The following is a 13167-nucleotide window of genomic DNA, read 5'->3' as shown; positions in this document are numbered from 1 at the left end:
TATAGACATGAAACCGAGCGACCAGGGGTAAGAGAAAGACATATTCATGTATTGACAGTTTCATGTATGGCAGCATAATCCTTTTTCTCTTTCACTCTTATACATTTCGGTATTTCGCCATCGCCTCCTTGCTATGGTGCCATAACCCTACCATGAAAAAATGCCCGGTCGGTGATAAAGACGAAGCATGGCACTATTTTTTCTTTACTCTTATAGGAATTGCAATAAGACTATCTTTCTCTATCAAAGAGTGTCAGGCCCCTGACGGGTTACGTGGCAGGAATCGATCGCCATCGGCGTGGAAACGAGCCAGAGTTATTCCGGTATTTAAAAGCGGCCGTCGAGAATTCGTTTCAAATTATAGACCCGTTTCCATATTGTCTTCGGTGGCTAAAGTGTTCGAAAGGCTGGTGTATACTGCTCTATTTAATCATGTCAAAGGTAGGCTCTCTCCATATCAACATGGGTTTATGCCCAAGCGATCGACTTGTACAAATCTTTTTAGCTACGTCACTAACCTTACTGAAGCTGTCGATGGTGGTCATCAGGTAGACGCGGTTTACACTGACTTTTCGAAGGCTTTTGGCAAGGTTAATCACAATATCTTAATTAATAAATTGCACAATTTCGGCATTGCTGGTAGTTTACTTAATTGGTGCCAATCTTACCTTCAGGGCAGGCCTTCAACTGTGGTAATAGAAGGCACTCAGTCTGACTGTTATATTGCATTGTCCGGTGTACCACAGGGGTCTAATTTGGGGCCATTATTTTTTAACATATTTATTAACGACATTACCCATGAATTCAATAATTCGACTGTATCGCTGTTTGCTGACGATCTAAAATTGGTCCGGGTAATAAAAAACCAATCGGACGTCCATCTGTTACAAGAGGATGTGGACGTTTTGGTAAAATAGTGTAGGACTAACAATATGGTACTTAACCCCAGTAAATGTTACCACACAAAATTTTGTCGGAAACGAAATGGTTTACCATCAGACTACATTATTCTCAACGAAACTTTGCAAGAGGTCAAGGAAATAAGAGATTTGGGTGTCACAATGGACAGCAAATTACGCTTTGTGAGTCACATAGATAAGACAATAAATGCTGCCTTTAAATCTCTGGTGTTCGTGTGCTAGGGAGTTCAAAGAATGTTCTACAATGGTGACCATTTTTAACTGTTATGTAAGGAGTAAATTAGAATACTGTAGCGTTATCTGGAACCCAAGTTACAAAATACATATTGAAAGGATTGAACGATTGCAAAAACGGTTCACTAGACATCTTGCGTATCGCTATGGAACAGGCTACCAAGTATATAACACAAGACTTAAACAATTTAAACTGATTTTTCTTAGTAGAAGGCGTATTTTGCTGGACCTAGTTCTTGCACAAACTTCTAAACGACAAGATTGATTGCATGCATATGGTTAGTCAGATAGGGCTGAAAGTGCCGTCTCGTTTGCCACGTTACCCTTGTGCCTTACTCTATGTGCGTCGTAGTCGAACTAACCTATTAGCTCATTCCCCTTTGCCTCGCCTGGCTCGCCTATACAACAAGCATGCTAATAATGCTCCTTCTTTGGATGTGTTTCACGATAGTGAAGTCTTATTTAAAAACAAATTATTGTCTGTTGACAACCTCAGCTAGCTCGGCTAACTTACCTTAGTTATTGTTAATATTTAACTATTAGGTGTCTTGTTAATTAGTATTATATACTTATTCTAGATTTTTGTAATGTATACTAAGTCTTTTTCTAGGTGTTACTGTTGACTTAATGTTTAAATTAATATAATAATGCATGCTGTGATTGCCTGTAAGTGGGGGATCAATAAAAAATGTGCCCTTTTTGTAAGTTAATACTAGTATGTAAATTGTATCTTCTGTTGGTGATCCTAATAAACAAATAAACAACACTGTGACTATATTACCTATACGTATTATACAGGATGATTTTTCAAGTCATATTTAGCGAGTTGTAATCTGGATTTTGATAGCTGAGCACACAGTGCAAGTGTTATTTTAAACGTGTTTTGTAGATACTTGCGATTTTCCCAATTATCCTGTATCCGTAATTACCATAACGCACCTAATTAATGTATGTCAAAAGCACAAAGAGCTAAGGAAGTGCTATTTTATGTGATCGACATTTTTTATTGTTAATGGCCCTCCACACTCATGCGCGAATCACCGCGCGATTCGCGCATGAGTGTTGAGGGCCCTTTATAATTGGAAACTCACTACGAGAAAGCAAATATAGAAACACACACAGGTATAGGTATCAAATACATGTATGAAAAGCCAAAACCGGATATGCAAGAGTTTAACACAGAGTTGTTTATGGGTACCTACCTTATACACGGTAAATACGCGTAAGGCCTGATATGCACGAGCGGTTTTTCGACGCGCGTTAATTAAGCGTTTGAATGACACAAATGGATACATGTGTAGTTATTCACACGATGGCAGTGGCGCTTTTTATCAAGCGTTGTTGGATTTTCGACTTTAAGCGTTGGCCGTTAAATCGAATTTAGCGTGCGGGCGGATTCAAGCGCTTTGTTAACGCGCATTTAAAAAGGGCTCGTGTGTGTGGCTGGCCTGGTTCACATTGGGGCCTGTTTACTTTACACATAGATTAGTGTTTATTGCGAGTTCTTACATTTGCTACTTGCGTTTAGTGGCAAATTCAGTGGAACCTCGATAGCACGAATTTGAAGGGAAACGCCAAAAAATTTGTGTAAACGAGTTTTCGTCTATAGAGGGATGGACATAGAGAGGTTTTGATAGGTTTTTATTTCTCTTAAAGAGGTTTCGAGTTACAGAGGTAAAATGAATGAAAAATTCGTATTAGAGAGGTAATAATAATACATACCTACGCATAAAGTACGGTCTTATTGTTTTCTTCGAGTTACAGAGGTTTGTTGATAAATAATTTTGAGATATAGAGGTGATTTAAGAATACGTCTATTTTTTCAAGTTATAGAGGTCAAATTTTCAGTTTTTTTTATTTATTTTATCTTTATTGCACAAATGAAATACAAACGTATAAAATGCGAACTTACAAAAGGGTCTCCGGCAAGCTCAGTTCTCAATACAAACGTAGTTTCGGTCTCATTTTAAAACGAGTATCTAGTTTGCTCTGAAACTTTGTAGTGCACTGCCTTATGGGATTCAATTTATAAATTATAATTCCACTCCAAAATATCGTTTTTATGTGTTGTATGTAATGTTCTTTTATTTAATACCCGACAATTAGGACTATTCTTTGCATAATATGAGCGCATTAAGGTAGAATTGTTGGCGCGCTTTAGTTTTTTTTTGTATAACTTCCACAGTTTTTATCAGAAATTAAAAATTTAAGCTGTGACGTATAGTTGAATAACTGGTTTCTTTTATATTAGACGCAACATTGTTATAACGTTTTTAGTTAAGCTATAAAATATATATACACGAACTTTTCTCAAAAAAAGCGGTTTTTGTATGTTTGTAGCTCCTAAAATATACATTTTTTTATAAATAATGTATTAACGAATCATAATATATTTAATAACCTTTCGTTTGATATAGCACACGTGTATGTATGACTCATGGTATAGTTATAATTTAGATTTTGCAAATTTCGGCAGCGGTCACATGTATGGCGCTATTATTTGTTACTCAGGCACTATAGAGATTGTCTCCCAGCAGTTTTATGATCCTTTTTATATTGCTAATAACATACTAGAAGCTTATGCAGATTATCCTGAAAATGACCAATTTCGTTTTTTTTTACTTTAATGCATTTGTTCTAGCAAATACCTACATTTTGATGCATAATTTTCACATTTTTGGTCTGATGTTGATTATTTTTATATCACTGTATGGCTTAAGACATCAGCTTTAATTTTGTAGTACATTGCTTTAACGTCCGACTTTTGGTTTGGTTGAAAAACCCAAATAATCGAAATTTTTTTTCATCATTTTTATTTATTTTTAAATTTCTCTTAAACTAGTATATATTTTGGGACATAGTGTATTAGTGAAATACATAATATTTTATTGGCTTTCGTTTAATACCCCACACGTGTATGTGCAATGCATAGTTTGGGTGCAAAATGCAATATTCGCAACGAGGCGGGAGTCATTTTAATGACGTCATTCCGCTGAAGTAGATGGTCGGCGCCGCTGTCTCCCGGCAGTTTTGGAGACCCAGTACCATGCCCAACAACATACTAAAATTCGGTAGCGGTTTCCGGATCTGAACTATCTCTTCGACCGTTTCCCATAAGGCATAGTACTATTGTACTTCCAATAGGATAAGGTATAATCTATGTCTGAAATTAGTTTACGAGTATGTAGTTTCAGATACCATAGTTATAAAAATACAGTTTACGTTTTTCTTTGCTCTATTTCGTTTGTTTTATAAACAGGAGGATATATAAATTTAATTTCAGACCTAGATATACCTCATGTCATTGTATGTGCAAAGCTTCATTACAATCCAAAACGTAGTTTTAAAATGAAAACGGAACTCCGTTTATATGGGAAGGTGAAATTCGGCTGAGCTTGCCGGAGACAAGATAAGTTTTCGAGTTATGGAGGTTAAATTTGTGATGGATAGCCGTGAAGGGATTCGTTGGTTACTTCGTCTTTGAGGTTAAATATTTCGAGTTATGGAGGTTTTGAGCTTTGAAGGGAACGGAATATCATTTCATTTCGTGTTAACGAGGATTTCGACTTATCGAGATCCGACGAGTTAGCGGGGTTCCACTGTATATGAACTCGCAATAGAATCTCAATATTCGAAATTAAACTTTCGTGAGACATATGTATTTCAAAATATTTAGATCAGTACGGTTTCACTCACAACGAATCCCCCGACGAATCCGAAACATGTCGACAAAAGCGATTAAACACAATAGTTAGTAAAACCGTACTCATCTAAGTAATCAATGAGTAAACCAATCCCAATGTGAAGGCCAGCCAAACTTACCCGTATTGACCTTACACATTATATCATATAGCTGGCACTTTGTCATAACATAGCCATAAATCAAATTGGAAATTAAATATAACTTGAAATAAACGTTTTTTTTTTTTTTTTTCACTAAAAGTTTTACTCGAAATTTTGGATGTGGTTAATAAATTTTAGTGTTAATAAATCTCAAATATCTATGCCCAAATCTCAATTATGTTTGACTTAGTTTGAGAGTTGGAAGTAGATTTTGCAATTCGTATAGTAATTTTAGTATGTATTTAATATTTATTTCACTTAGTAATTGTTTAATAACAACAAATTATTGTAACAACAGGTAGGTAAGTAGGTTATTATCGATTCATTGATGTTTTGTGCGTTTTCGCGAGGTCTCTCTAGGCGGTGTAAAGTTAAAGCATTTTTTTCTGCCTTGGGCAAATTTACATGGTTAAAAAATATTTGCGAAGGTTAAGTTAGCATTGCGTGCTCAAAGAACAGGTACAGATGAGGTTTAAGTCCGGAAAATGCTCAATGATGATGTTTAAGCTATAGTATGAATTTTCCCAGATGATTTTTTCGGGAACGGACCCTTATCTGTTAAACAAAAGCCTTTGTTTCTTTTAAGAGCGATCTTCAGCACGTGCCAAAGCGTCGTCGTTTAAAAAGGCAATTATCGTGATAGTATTAAGGTTTAAATTTATATGGCAGCTCATTCAGAGAACAATCAGGGTGGGCTTTTCTTTGGAGATAAAAAAACGTGTTATCTCTGAATGGGCTGTTTTATGAATATGAAACATATAAATAGAATGGTAAATTTGCTTTTTAAATGGGCTTGTTCCCGTTACTTATGTCGGGGCTATTAGCAGTAAGCAGTGTAACAACTGCATAAAGGAAACAATACCTATTGTTTAAGAGATTAGGGCCTGAGCCCGAAAAATCATCTGAGATAATTCATACTGTAATGTAAAGTTTAAAAAAGTGGCCTTAACCTCAAAACTAGCCATTTTAGCATCTTTTTTTAAATTTGGTGACAGATTGTAAAAGATTTACTGACATACTATAATGGCCATATTTTTGTAGGTTGCTCAGATAGCGGCATGAATGTCAAGCATTGACCGTATTGCACTTTGTGAGGGTTTCTTTTTTTTTGCCACTTTTGTGTTATTTCTAATCAGAATCGCGAGCCCTTTTAAAGTTTCCATACATTTTTCAAACTTTCCTTTTTGTTACCGTCATACAACGTATATGGGGAAATGGTAACACAATAGGAAAAAAACTGGGACATGTTTTATCCCATTAGGATCGAGATCTCGTGATTCTGAGCAGAAATAACACAAACTTTATGAAAAAATACAAAATTAATGAAAGTGGCATGTTTTAAGAAAACGCTCGTGCAATGATAATGAATATGCAAGAAAAATTTCTAAAGAAACTTAAGAATTGCCTCTTATCTGTGGAACTGTGTACAAACTTGTATGTACTAAGTTGAGATTTAAATATGGAACCGTAACTTATTAAGTCCCGTTTTGTCAAAGATGTCTCGCCTAGGCAGACTAGAAGTGACAATCGTTTAAAGAAAACGCAAATCTAAACTTAGGCCTCATTAGCACGAGCGCCTTTTCGACGCGCGCTAATGACACAAATGGATACATGTGTATTTATTCACAAGATGGCGGTGGCGCTTTTTATCAAGCGTTGTTAAATTTTCGACTTTAAGCGTTGGCCGTTAAATTGAATTTAGCGTGCGGGCGGATTCAAGCGCTTTGTTAACGCGCGTTGAAAAAGCGCTCGTGTGTGGCCTCTTAAATAATAAATAGAAAATAGAGACTTTTCGTAGCATCGTTCATTTGTACTTTTCGATAAGTGTCGATTAACGAATGCCATCTTCACGGCTACTACGAGTTGGCATTTCACGTTTACTTTAGCGACAGCAATAGTGCGAGCGAGATGGACTGCGATCGAGTTTACACAGTCGCTAACGTAAACGTCAAGTGTCGACTCGTGGTATGGCTACTAGAGTACGGCAGCAGAGGCGGTTCTTAAGTTTTATAAGAATTATAAGCTATTGTTGTCAAGGTCAGTGCTCAAAGTTCACACAACTACTACGATTTATTAAAAAAATTGAAAATATCTACTGCATATTTTATACTGATCTTTTTCAACAGAAGGACCATTAAAACTCTTAAACGGAATACTATAGTTTTTGGTTTTGATTCTCGTGTAAGCAAAAGATTCTATAATTTAAATAACAGTTCATTTTAAATTAGAATCTAGAGCTTAGCGCGAATTCAAAGGCAGAAACTTTTCACCTCGGCAGCAAGATTATAATTAAAGATAGTAAGGCAACATAACACATTTCCATTTGTAAATTGCGCTTTTAAAATAACGACAAGTACCACAAACCAATTTTTGCTCACATAGTAGTAACGTCAAAGTATATTTTTAAGCTGCTGAGGTGAAAAACAAATCTGTTCAAAAAGACCGGTAGTTTTAACTCACTAACTCTTAGCACAACCCTAGCGAAAAACTGGACTCGCACAAAAGGCATCTATAACGGTTGGTCTCTCCTGAGTTCCTTCAGGTTTGTCTCCCGTTTCACGTACCTAAGTAGTAGCTCCCTCAGAGTGGCTTCGTCTTCCTCCGTCGTCGCATATCGGGTCAGCTTGGTGTCAGCCTCCCGGGCCACATGATCTGGTACCACTGCGTGCAAACCGTCCGTTTATTACCTTCCTAACGTTTTTACAAGCTTTTATTATTGTTTTTTTTTTTTAACTTGCAATGTACCTATGTAAGTATGTAAGCCACATATGTAACATGTTTGTAAGGGTCAAATCTTGCAAGTTAAATTTGACCTACTTCCCGGTTTCCGATGAAGCTGAAAATTTGCATACACATGTAAGTCGTGTGACAATGCAATATTATGGTACCATCGAGCTGATCTGATGATGGAGACAGGAGGTGGCCATTGGAACTCTGTGATAAAACAACGCAACCTAATTGTGTTTGGGGTTTTTAGAATTGTCTCGATGAGTATTAGTTGCCTGTGGAAAAAAAAGTACAGTCAGCGATAAAAGCTTGTATCAAAAATGAAATTTTTGCCAAAAACTTATTGCAGACCTATCTTTAACTTTACTTTTGACAATTTGATTGACTGCGCAAATTTAATTTCCATGATTTTGGGAGTAAAATTTATTTAATCGCCTTATTTTGAATGTTGGGCCATTTTACTTTTTGTTGACTATAGTTTTTCACAATTTATCACTTTGCTTTTTGTTTTTTTCCTGCAAATAGTTTTATTTTCAGCACACAGACTGAAAATAGTTTTAGTTAATGTTTAACCAATAGTGAATATCCATATTTATCTAGCAACAGCCATGTTTCTAGCGAAAAAGTATATTCCACTATGTTACTAGATTTTATTTGTTTTAAATGGTTGCATAACAACTTTATTTAGAAAATATTAAACTAATAATAATACATGAAAATGAAAATGAAAATGAAAATGAAAATGAAAATGAAAATGAAAATGAAAATGAAAATGAAAATGAAAAATGAAAAATGAAAAAATGTTTATTGGTTCCTTACAAGTAGTTTACAGCATGGGATGGGATCTTCTTTTAAGCATTAGATATGCTTGTGACAGAAAACCCCGCTCTTCCGAAATCGCTAGTGTATAAACCATTATGTTTGTCTTTAAATCTAGTATTTAACACTTAAATTTTATTAATCTTTTAAAATGTATTACAGATTTCAATATTTTTTAGGTAAAGATAAATAGATAACAAAAAGTAGAATGATCCAATTAATACATAGGTAAAAATATGTTTCAAAATATATATCTTGTGTTCTTAATAATTAAATAACTTATTTCAAAAAATAAATAAACAGTAAATAACTAATTTTAATTTTGATGGCAACTTTGCCCACTTGCGAAAATAATATTCAAAACAATTATGTAACGCCTATTTCATCGCAAGACAAAATGCAAGAAGATATACATTTAAATAAAAAGATCATCGTATGTATATATAGTAGGTATGTTATTACGAAACAAACAAACAATTTATCAGTTAAATAATTTAAGTGTAACAATTTGATAGTAAAATAAAGTTAATGTTAGATTTAACGATCATTTTTATTTTTAAGACCAAATGTTTGTTAGAGAAATTTTATCCTGAATAATAATACTATCGATTAGTATAATAAAATAGGGAGTGTTTGTTTTTTTTTTTAATTTTAGTTGGTTCGAGTCTCGGGCGAGGCAAGCGAGTTTTAGAAAATCTTTGAATGCAGTTTTGTTTCTTTTTAAAAATAAACGAATGTCTCCTTTAAGTGAAATGAGCCAGCTTAAGGATTTAAGGTAGTTTCCCTCCAGGGCCCGACTTATCTTTCCACACTGTATAAAATCAATTACATTTCTTTCCACGAACATCCTGTTTAATGTAAAAATAGTCATTGCTTTTAAAAGGCGTTGTCAGACGCAAAGAAGCTAAAGGAAATAACCAACTAGGGAACAAATCAAATTATTTTATGAAATATTTTTTATACCGTAATCTAGTAAAGGATTCGTATAGGAGGTGCAAGCACACACTGCTCACCCTTAAGGGGCCCACTGACTATCAGTCCACCGGACGATATCGACCTGTCAGTTGTTGGGAACTGTCAAATTTTTGTTCTAACTGACAGGTCGATATCGTCCGGCGGACTGATAGTCAGTGGGCTCCTTAAGAGTTGGTCAAAGGCGCCTAGCCTTTCAAAGATAGCATACACCAGAGAATTTGGGACGGGTAACGCCGTGGCCGGGTGGTCCAGTGGTCAGGACGTTAGCCGCGTAAGCTGAATACGCGGGTTCGATTCCCGCCTCGGCCAACGGTGGACTTGGTCACTTATTCTTTGGCGTATGTTATCTATTTCAATTTATAAAGGACTTAAATACGACGATAAAACTGTAATGTGATATGAAAAAGTACTGACAGCGGTTTACAAAAATATTTGCGAGAAAATATTTATGAGGAGTGACACAGGTTTTATTTGTAATTTTAGCGAAAACTCATAGTCGCTTGAAAGTTTTTTAAACTTATTGCTTATTCATTATTATGGTATCTTTATTTAACAATCGATTTATTTTCCTTTGAGGATGCAACGCCAGATCCTACGTAAGATTCTTTAGATTTTATGGAAACTGAATTTTTATATTGTAAAATGTATCTGATAAAATATGAACACAAGCATATTTTACTCAAAGGAATACGTCGCTTTACTTTCAAAGACGATAGAAGTGGATAAAACATTATTATGACGCTTACGCTTAAGGAGACGCAGCGAGAAATACACTTTGTATGGAAATTCTAAGTGACTGGTTTGCTTGACTCATTGCATTTGAGTGTAATTTCAAAATGCAAATAAAATTCGAAATAGTACATTGTGCAACGAGAGGGGAGGGGTAAGATTGTTTTTGCAAAGGAGGTCTATAAATTCACGACAGCCACAGGCGTGAGTGAATTAAAGACTCGAGTTTGCAATATGTTTACCCTCCGAGGTACACGCAATGGTTTTCATCACACTTGAGAAGAAAAAAATTTTTAAGCGAAATAACGGTGACATTTGAGACATTCGTCCGAAATATTGTCATTTTTTGACTGGTTAAAGGGCCCACTGACTATCAGTCCGCCGGACGATATCGGCCTGTCAGTTGTTCGAAACTGTCAAATTTTTGTTCTTACTGGCAGACCGATATCGTCCGGCGGACTGATAGTCAGTGGGCCCCTTTTGGCATCGAAGGCACGGACGCGACCGGCATCCAGCCGCGATTGAAAATTGTGTAAAAATATTTTAAACGGCTATTAAATTAATGAAATTAAATAAAAGACAATTAAATTATAAGCGTTAGTATTTTGAAAGTAAAACTCATTTTATACCTGCGCAATCCTTAATCCGTAAAGCAAAAGGTATTGTTTCCTTTATGCAGTGGTACTTACTACATACTAAGTACTACTGCTAATAACCCCATCATTAGTGAACGGGGACAAGCCCGTTTAAAAACCAATTTTACCATCCTATTTACACTACACCACCGCGCTTTTAAAAGTCACTGAGGACATAAGGCATGGAATCCTCGAAAGTTACAGCGCTTGGTCTCATTGGCTTTTCAAATGCCTTTAACGTTGTTGACCACGACATTCTATTGGCTGCTCTTTCCCATCTCAGGTTCTCATCGGAATCAATGGCGTGGTTTGACTCGTACCTGTCCAGTCGCACCCAAGCTGTACGTAAAGATACGTGTATGTCTGATTGGAGTGATTTGAACACCGGAGTACCACAAGGTGGTGTTCTCTCTCCATTGTTATTTTAGGTGTTTATTAATTTCATCACGCACGGACTCAAATGCGATCATCAACTGCAATTATACGCCCAAGCCAATGATGACCTGGATCACAGTTCCTGATCTAGTTCTTTTGCCATTTCTGTCAATAGTGTCAACCCCTCTAAGGCCAGGCCATCATTCTAGGTAGTCGCCGGCAACTCTTGAAGTTGGATGCGGTTTCTGTTGCACCGTTAATTTTTGACGGCTCGGTCATTCCAATTTCGAGCCAAGTGAAGGACCTTGGTATAATCATCAGGTATCTCTCATGGGACGGGCAACTTTCGGAGGTCAGTCGGAAGGTCACCTGTTACACAACCGGTTAAAAAACTTCATTCCGGTATGCACAAAGAAATTGCTCGTTCAAGCACTCATCCGCTCATTGATTATGCTGATACTCGTATGTGTACAACGAACATGGATCAAAATTCTCTCAACAAACGAAACAATGAAATGCGGTTCATTTTTGGAATACGAAAGTTTGATCATATATCCAGCTACCATCGCCAGCTCAAGTGGCTTTCGATACGTCATCGCCGATCCTTTCGAATACTCCCCTCACTCGTCTCTATCCTATTCGAGCCCTCCACTCCAGAATATCTCAAATGTAACTTCAGCTTTATAACCCCGCCCAGGCTGCGAGCTGCGCGGTGCGCGCTGTCCGTTCTCTTAAACTCTCTGTTCATCACAATACCGGTTTTATCACGTCTTCTTTCGCTGTTCAAGCAATCCGTCTGTGGAATGCGCTCCCTATAACGATTAGACAAGCCCCAGGCCCCATACAAGCTGACTCAAACGAATGTTCTACAAGCACCTGCTGGACTGTTTTGTGGGACATGGTCCTACCGGCCTCTTTGGGGCGCGCGTTCTGTCAGGCAATGTACTTTCATAATAAAACCCAACTATACATAGTTCAATAGTACAGTCGCCATCAGATATATCGAAGCGGCCGAGGTGATAAAAAATATCTAAACAAGTGAATACGCACTCTAGCGCCTTGACAATAGAGGCGTGTTCAAATATTTTGAGCACCTTGACCGCTCCGATATATCTGATGGCGACTGTACTTTTTATAACTTTAAATAAAATGTTAATACATCCGCTTTAATAGTAGCAAATGGATATTTCGGATGGAAATTCCTGAATTCATGCAATCATGAAATCGCAAAGATTAATTAAATAAGTAGGTAATATACGGAAAACCCTTTTGTCCAAATAACAGCGCTTAATATTTCCTCACTCGCTTGACGCAATAATTATTTACATATTAATAACTTTCGCAATTCGCTTTAATAGTCTGGAATTCGCGTCAATAATGAATGAAACATATTTTATCATATTCAAACAAATTTAAATATATTATTAAGTTTATCTACACACATATCATAACCAATATCTGGGAGACCGCGCGAGCTTTGCTCGGAAAACATATAAAACCTCAACCGTGCGCTTTCCCAGAGATAAGACCTAGCTGCAACAGCTCTAACGATTTCGATGAAATTTGCTATATGGGGGAAGGGGGATATGGCAAATTCCATCGAAATCGTTAGAGCCGTTTCGCCCGTTTCCGTGATCCCCAAAAGCCTCAAATTACGACCAGTATAAATTACAACAAATTTATTATGTGTGAAACTGAAAATTATGTATGTCATAATTATTGCTTCATTAATTCAACAAAATGGAGTTTAAAATTACTTACATTAACATTTGGAACATCACTGAAAAACAAAGCAATTTGCTTTGACTTCTTTCCTAATATCAGTCGAGATGACGTTTTATTAAAAATCAAGTGTCAATTTTATGCTTACTCATTGAGGGCTAACGTACTGTAGATGTAGGTCCAGAAAA

At 36.3% G+C, this 13167-nt stretch overlaps 2 protein-coding genes, 1 long non-coding RNA gene and 1 other non-coding gene across 7 annotated transcripts in view; 2 read left to right on the top strand and 2 right to left on the bottom strand.

Moving 5' to 3' along the window:
* The window catches only part of LOC134754341 (deformed epidermal autoregulatory factor 1), a 209317-nt gene that overhangs the window by 47925 nt on the left and 148225 nt on the right, over nucleotides 1–13167 (bottom strand). The window lies entirely within an intron of this gene.
* LOC134754517 (uncharacterized) overlaps nucleotides 1–13167 on the top strand; it is a 197784-nt gene that overhangs the window by 50303 nt on the left and 134314 nt on the right. The gene's annotated exons all lie outside the window — the stretch shown is intronic.
* Nucleotides 1–13167, bottom strand: part of LOC134754230 (glucose transporter type 1) — a 64118-nt gene that overhangs the window by 36281 nt on the left and 14670 nt on the right. For all 4 annotated transcript variants that reach the window (XM_063690402.1, XM_063690404.1, XM_063690403.1 and 1 more), the window contains exon 3: nucleotides 7562–7658. In XM_063690402.1, the coding sequence (XP_063546472.1) occupies nucleotides 7562–7658 (97 nt within the window). The remainder of the gene's footprint in view (nucleotides 1–7561; nucleotides 7659–13167) is intronic.
* On the top strand, nucleotides 9756–9827 carry Trnat-cgu (transfer RNA threonine (anticodon CGU)). The gene has a single exon. It is a non-coding gene; the product is annotated as a tRNA-Thr (tRNA).

The sequence above is a fragment of the Cydia strobilella genome, chromosome Z, assembly GCF_947568885.1.
Source record: "Cydia strobilella chromosome Z, ilCydStro3.1, whole genome shotgun sequence".
In the NCBI taxonomy this organism is placed as follows: domain Eukaryota; kingdom Metazoa; phylum Arthropoda; class Insecta; order Lepidoptera; family Tortricidae; genus Cydia; species Cydia strobilella.
This window is presented reverse-complemented; position numbering and strand designations above follow the sequence as displayed.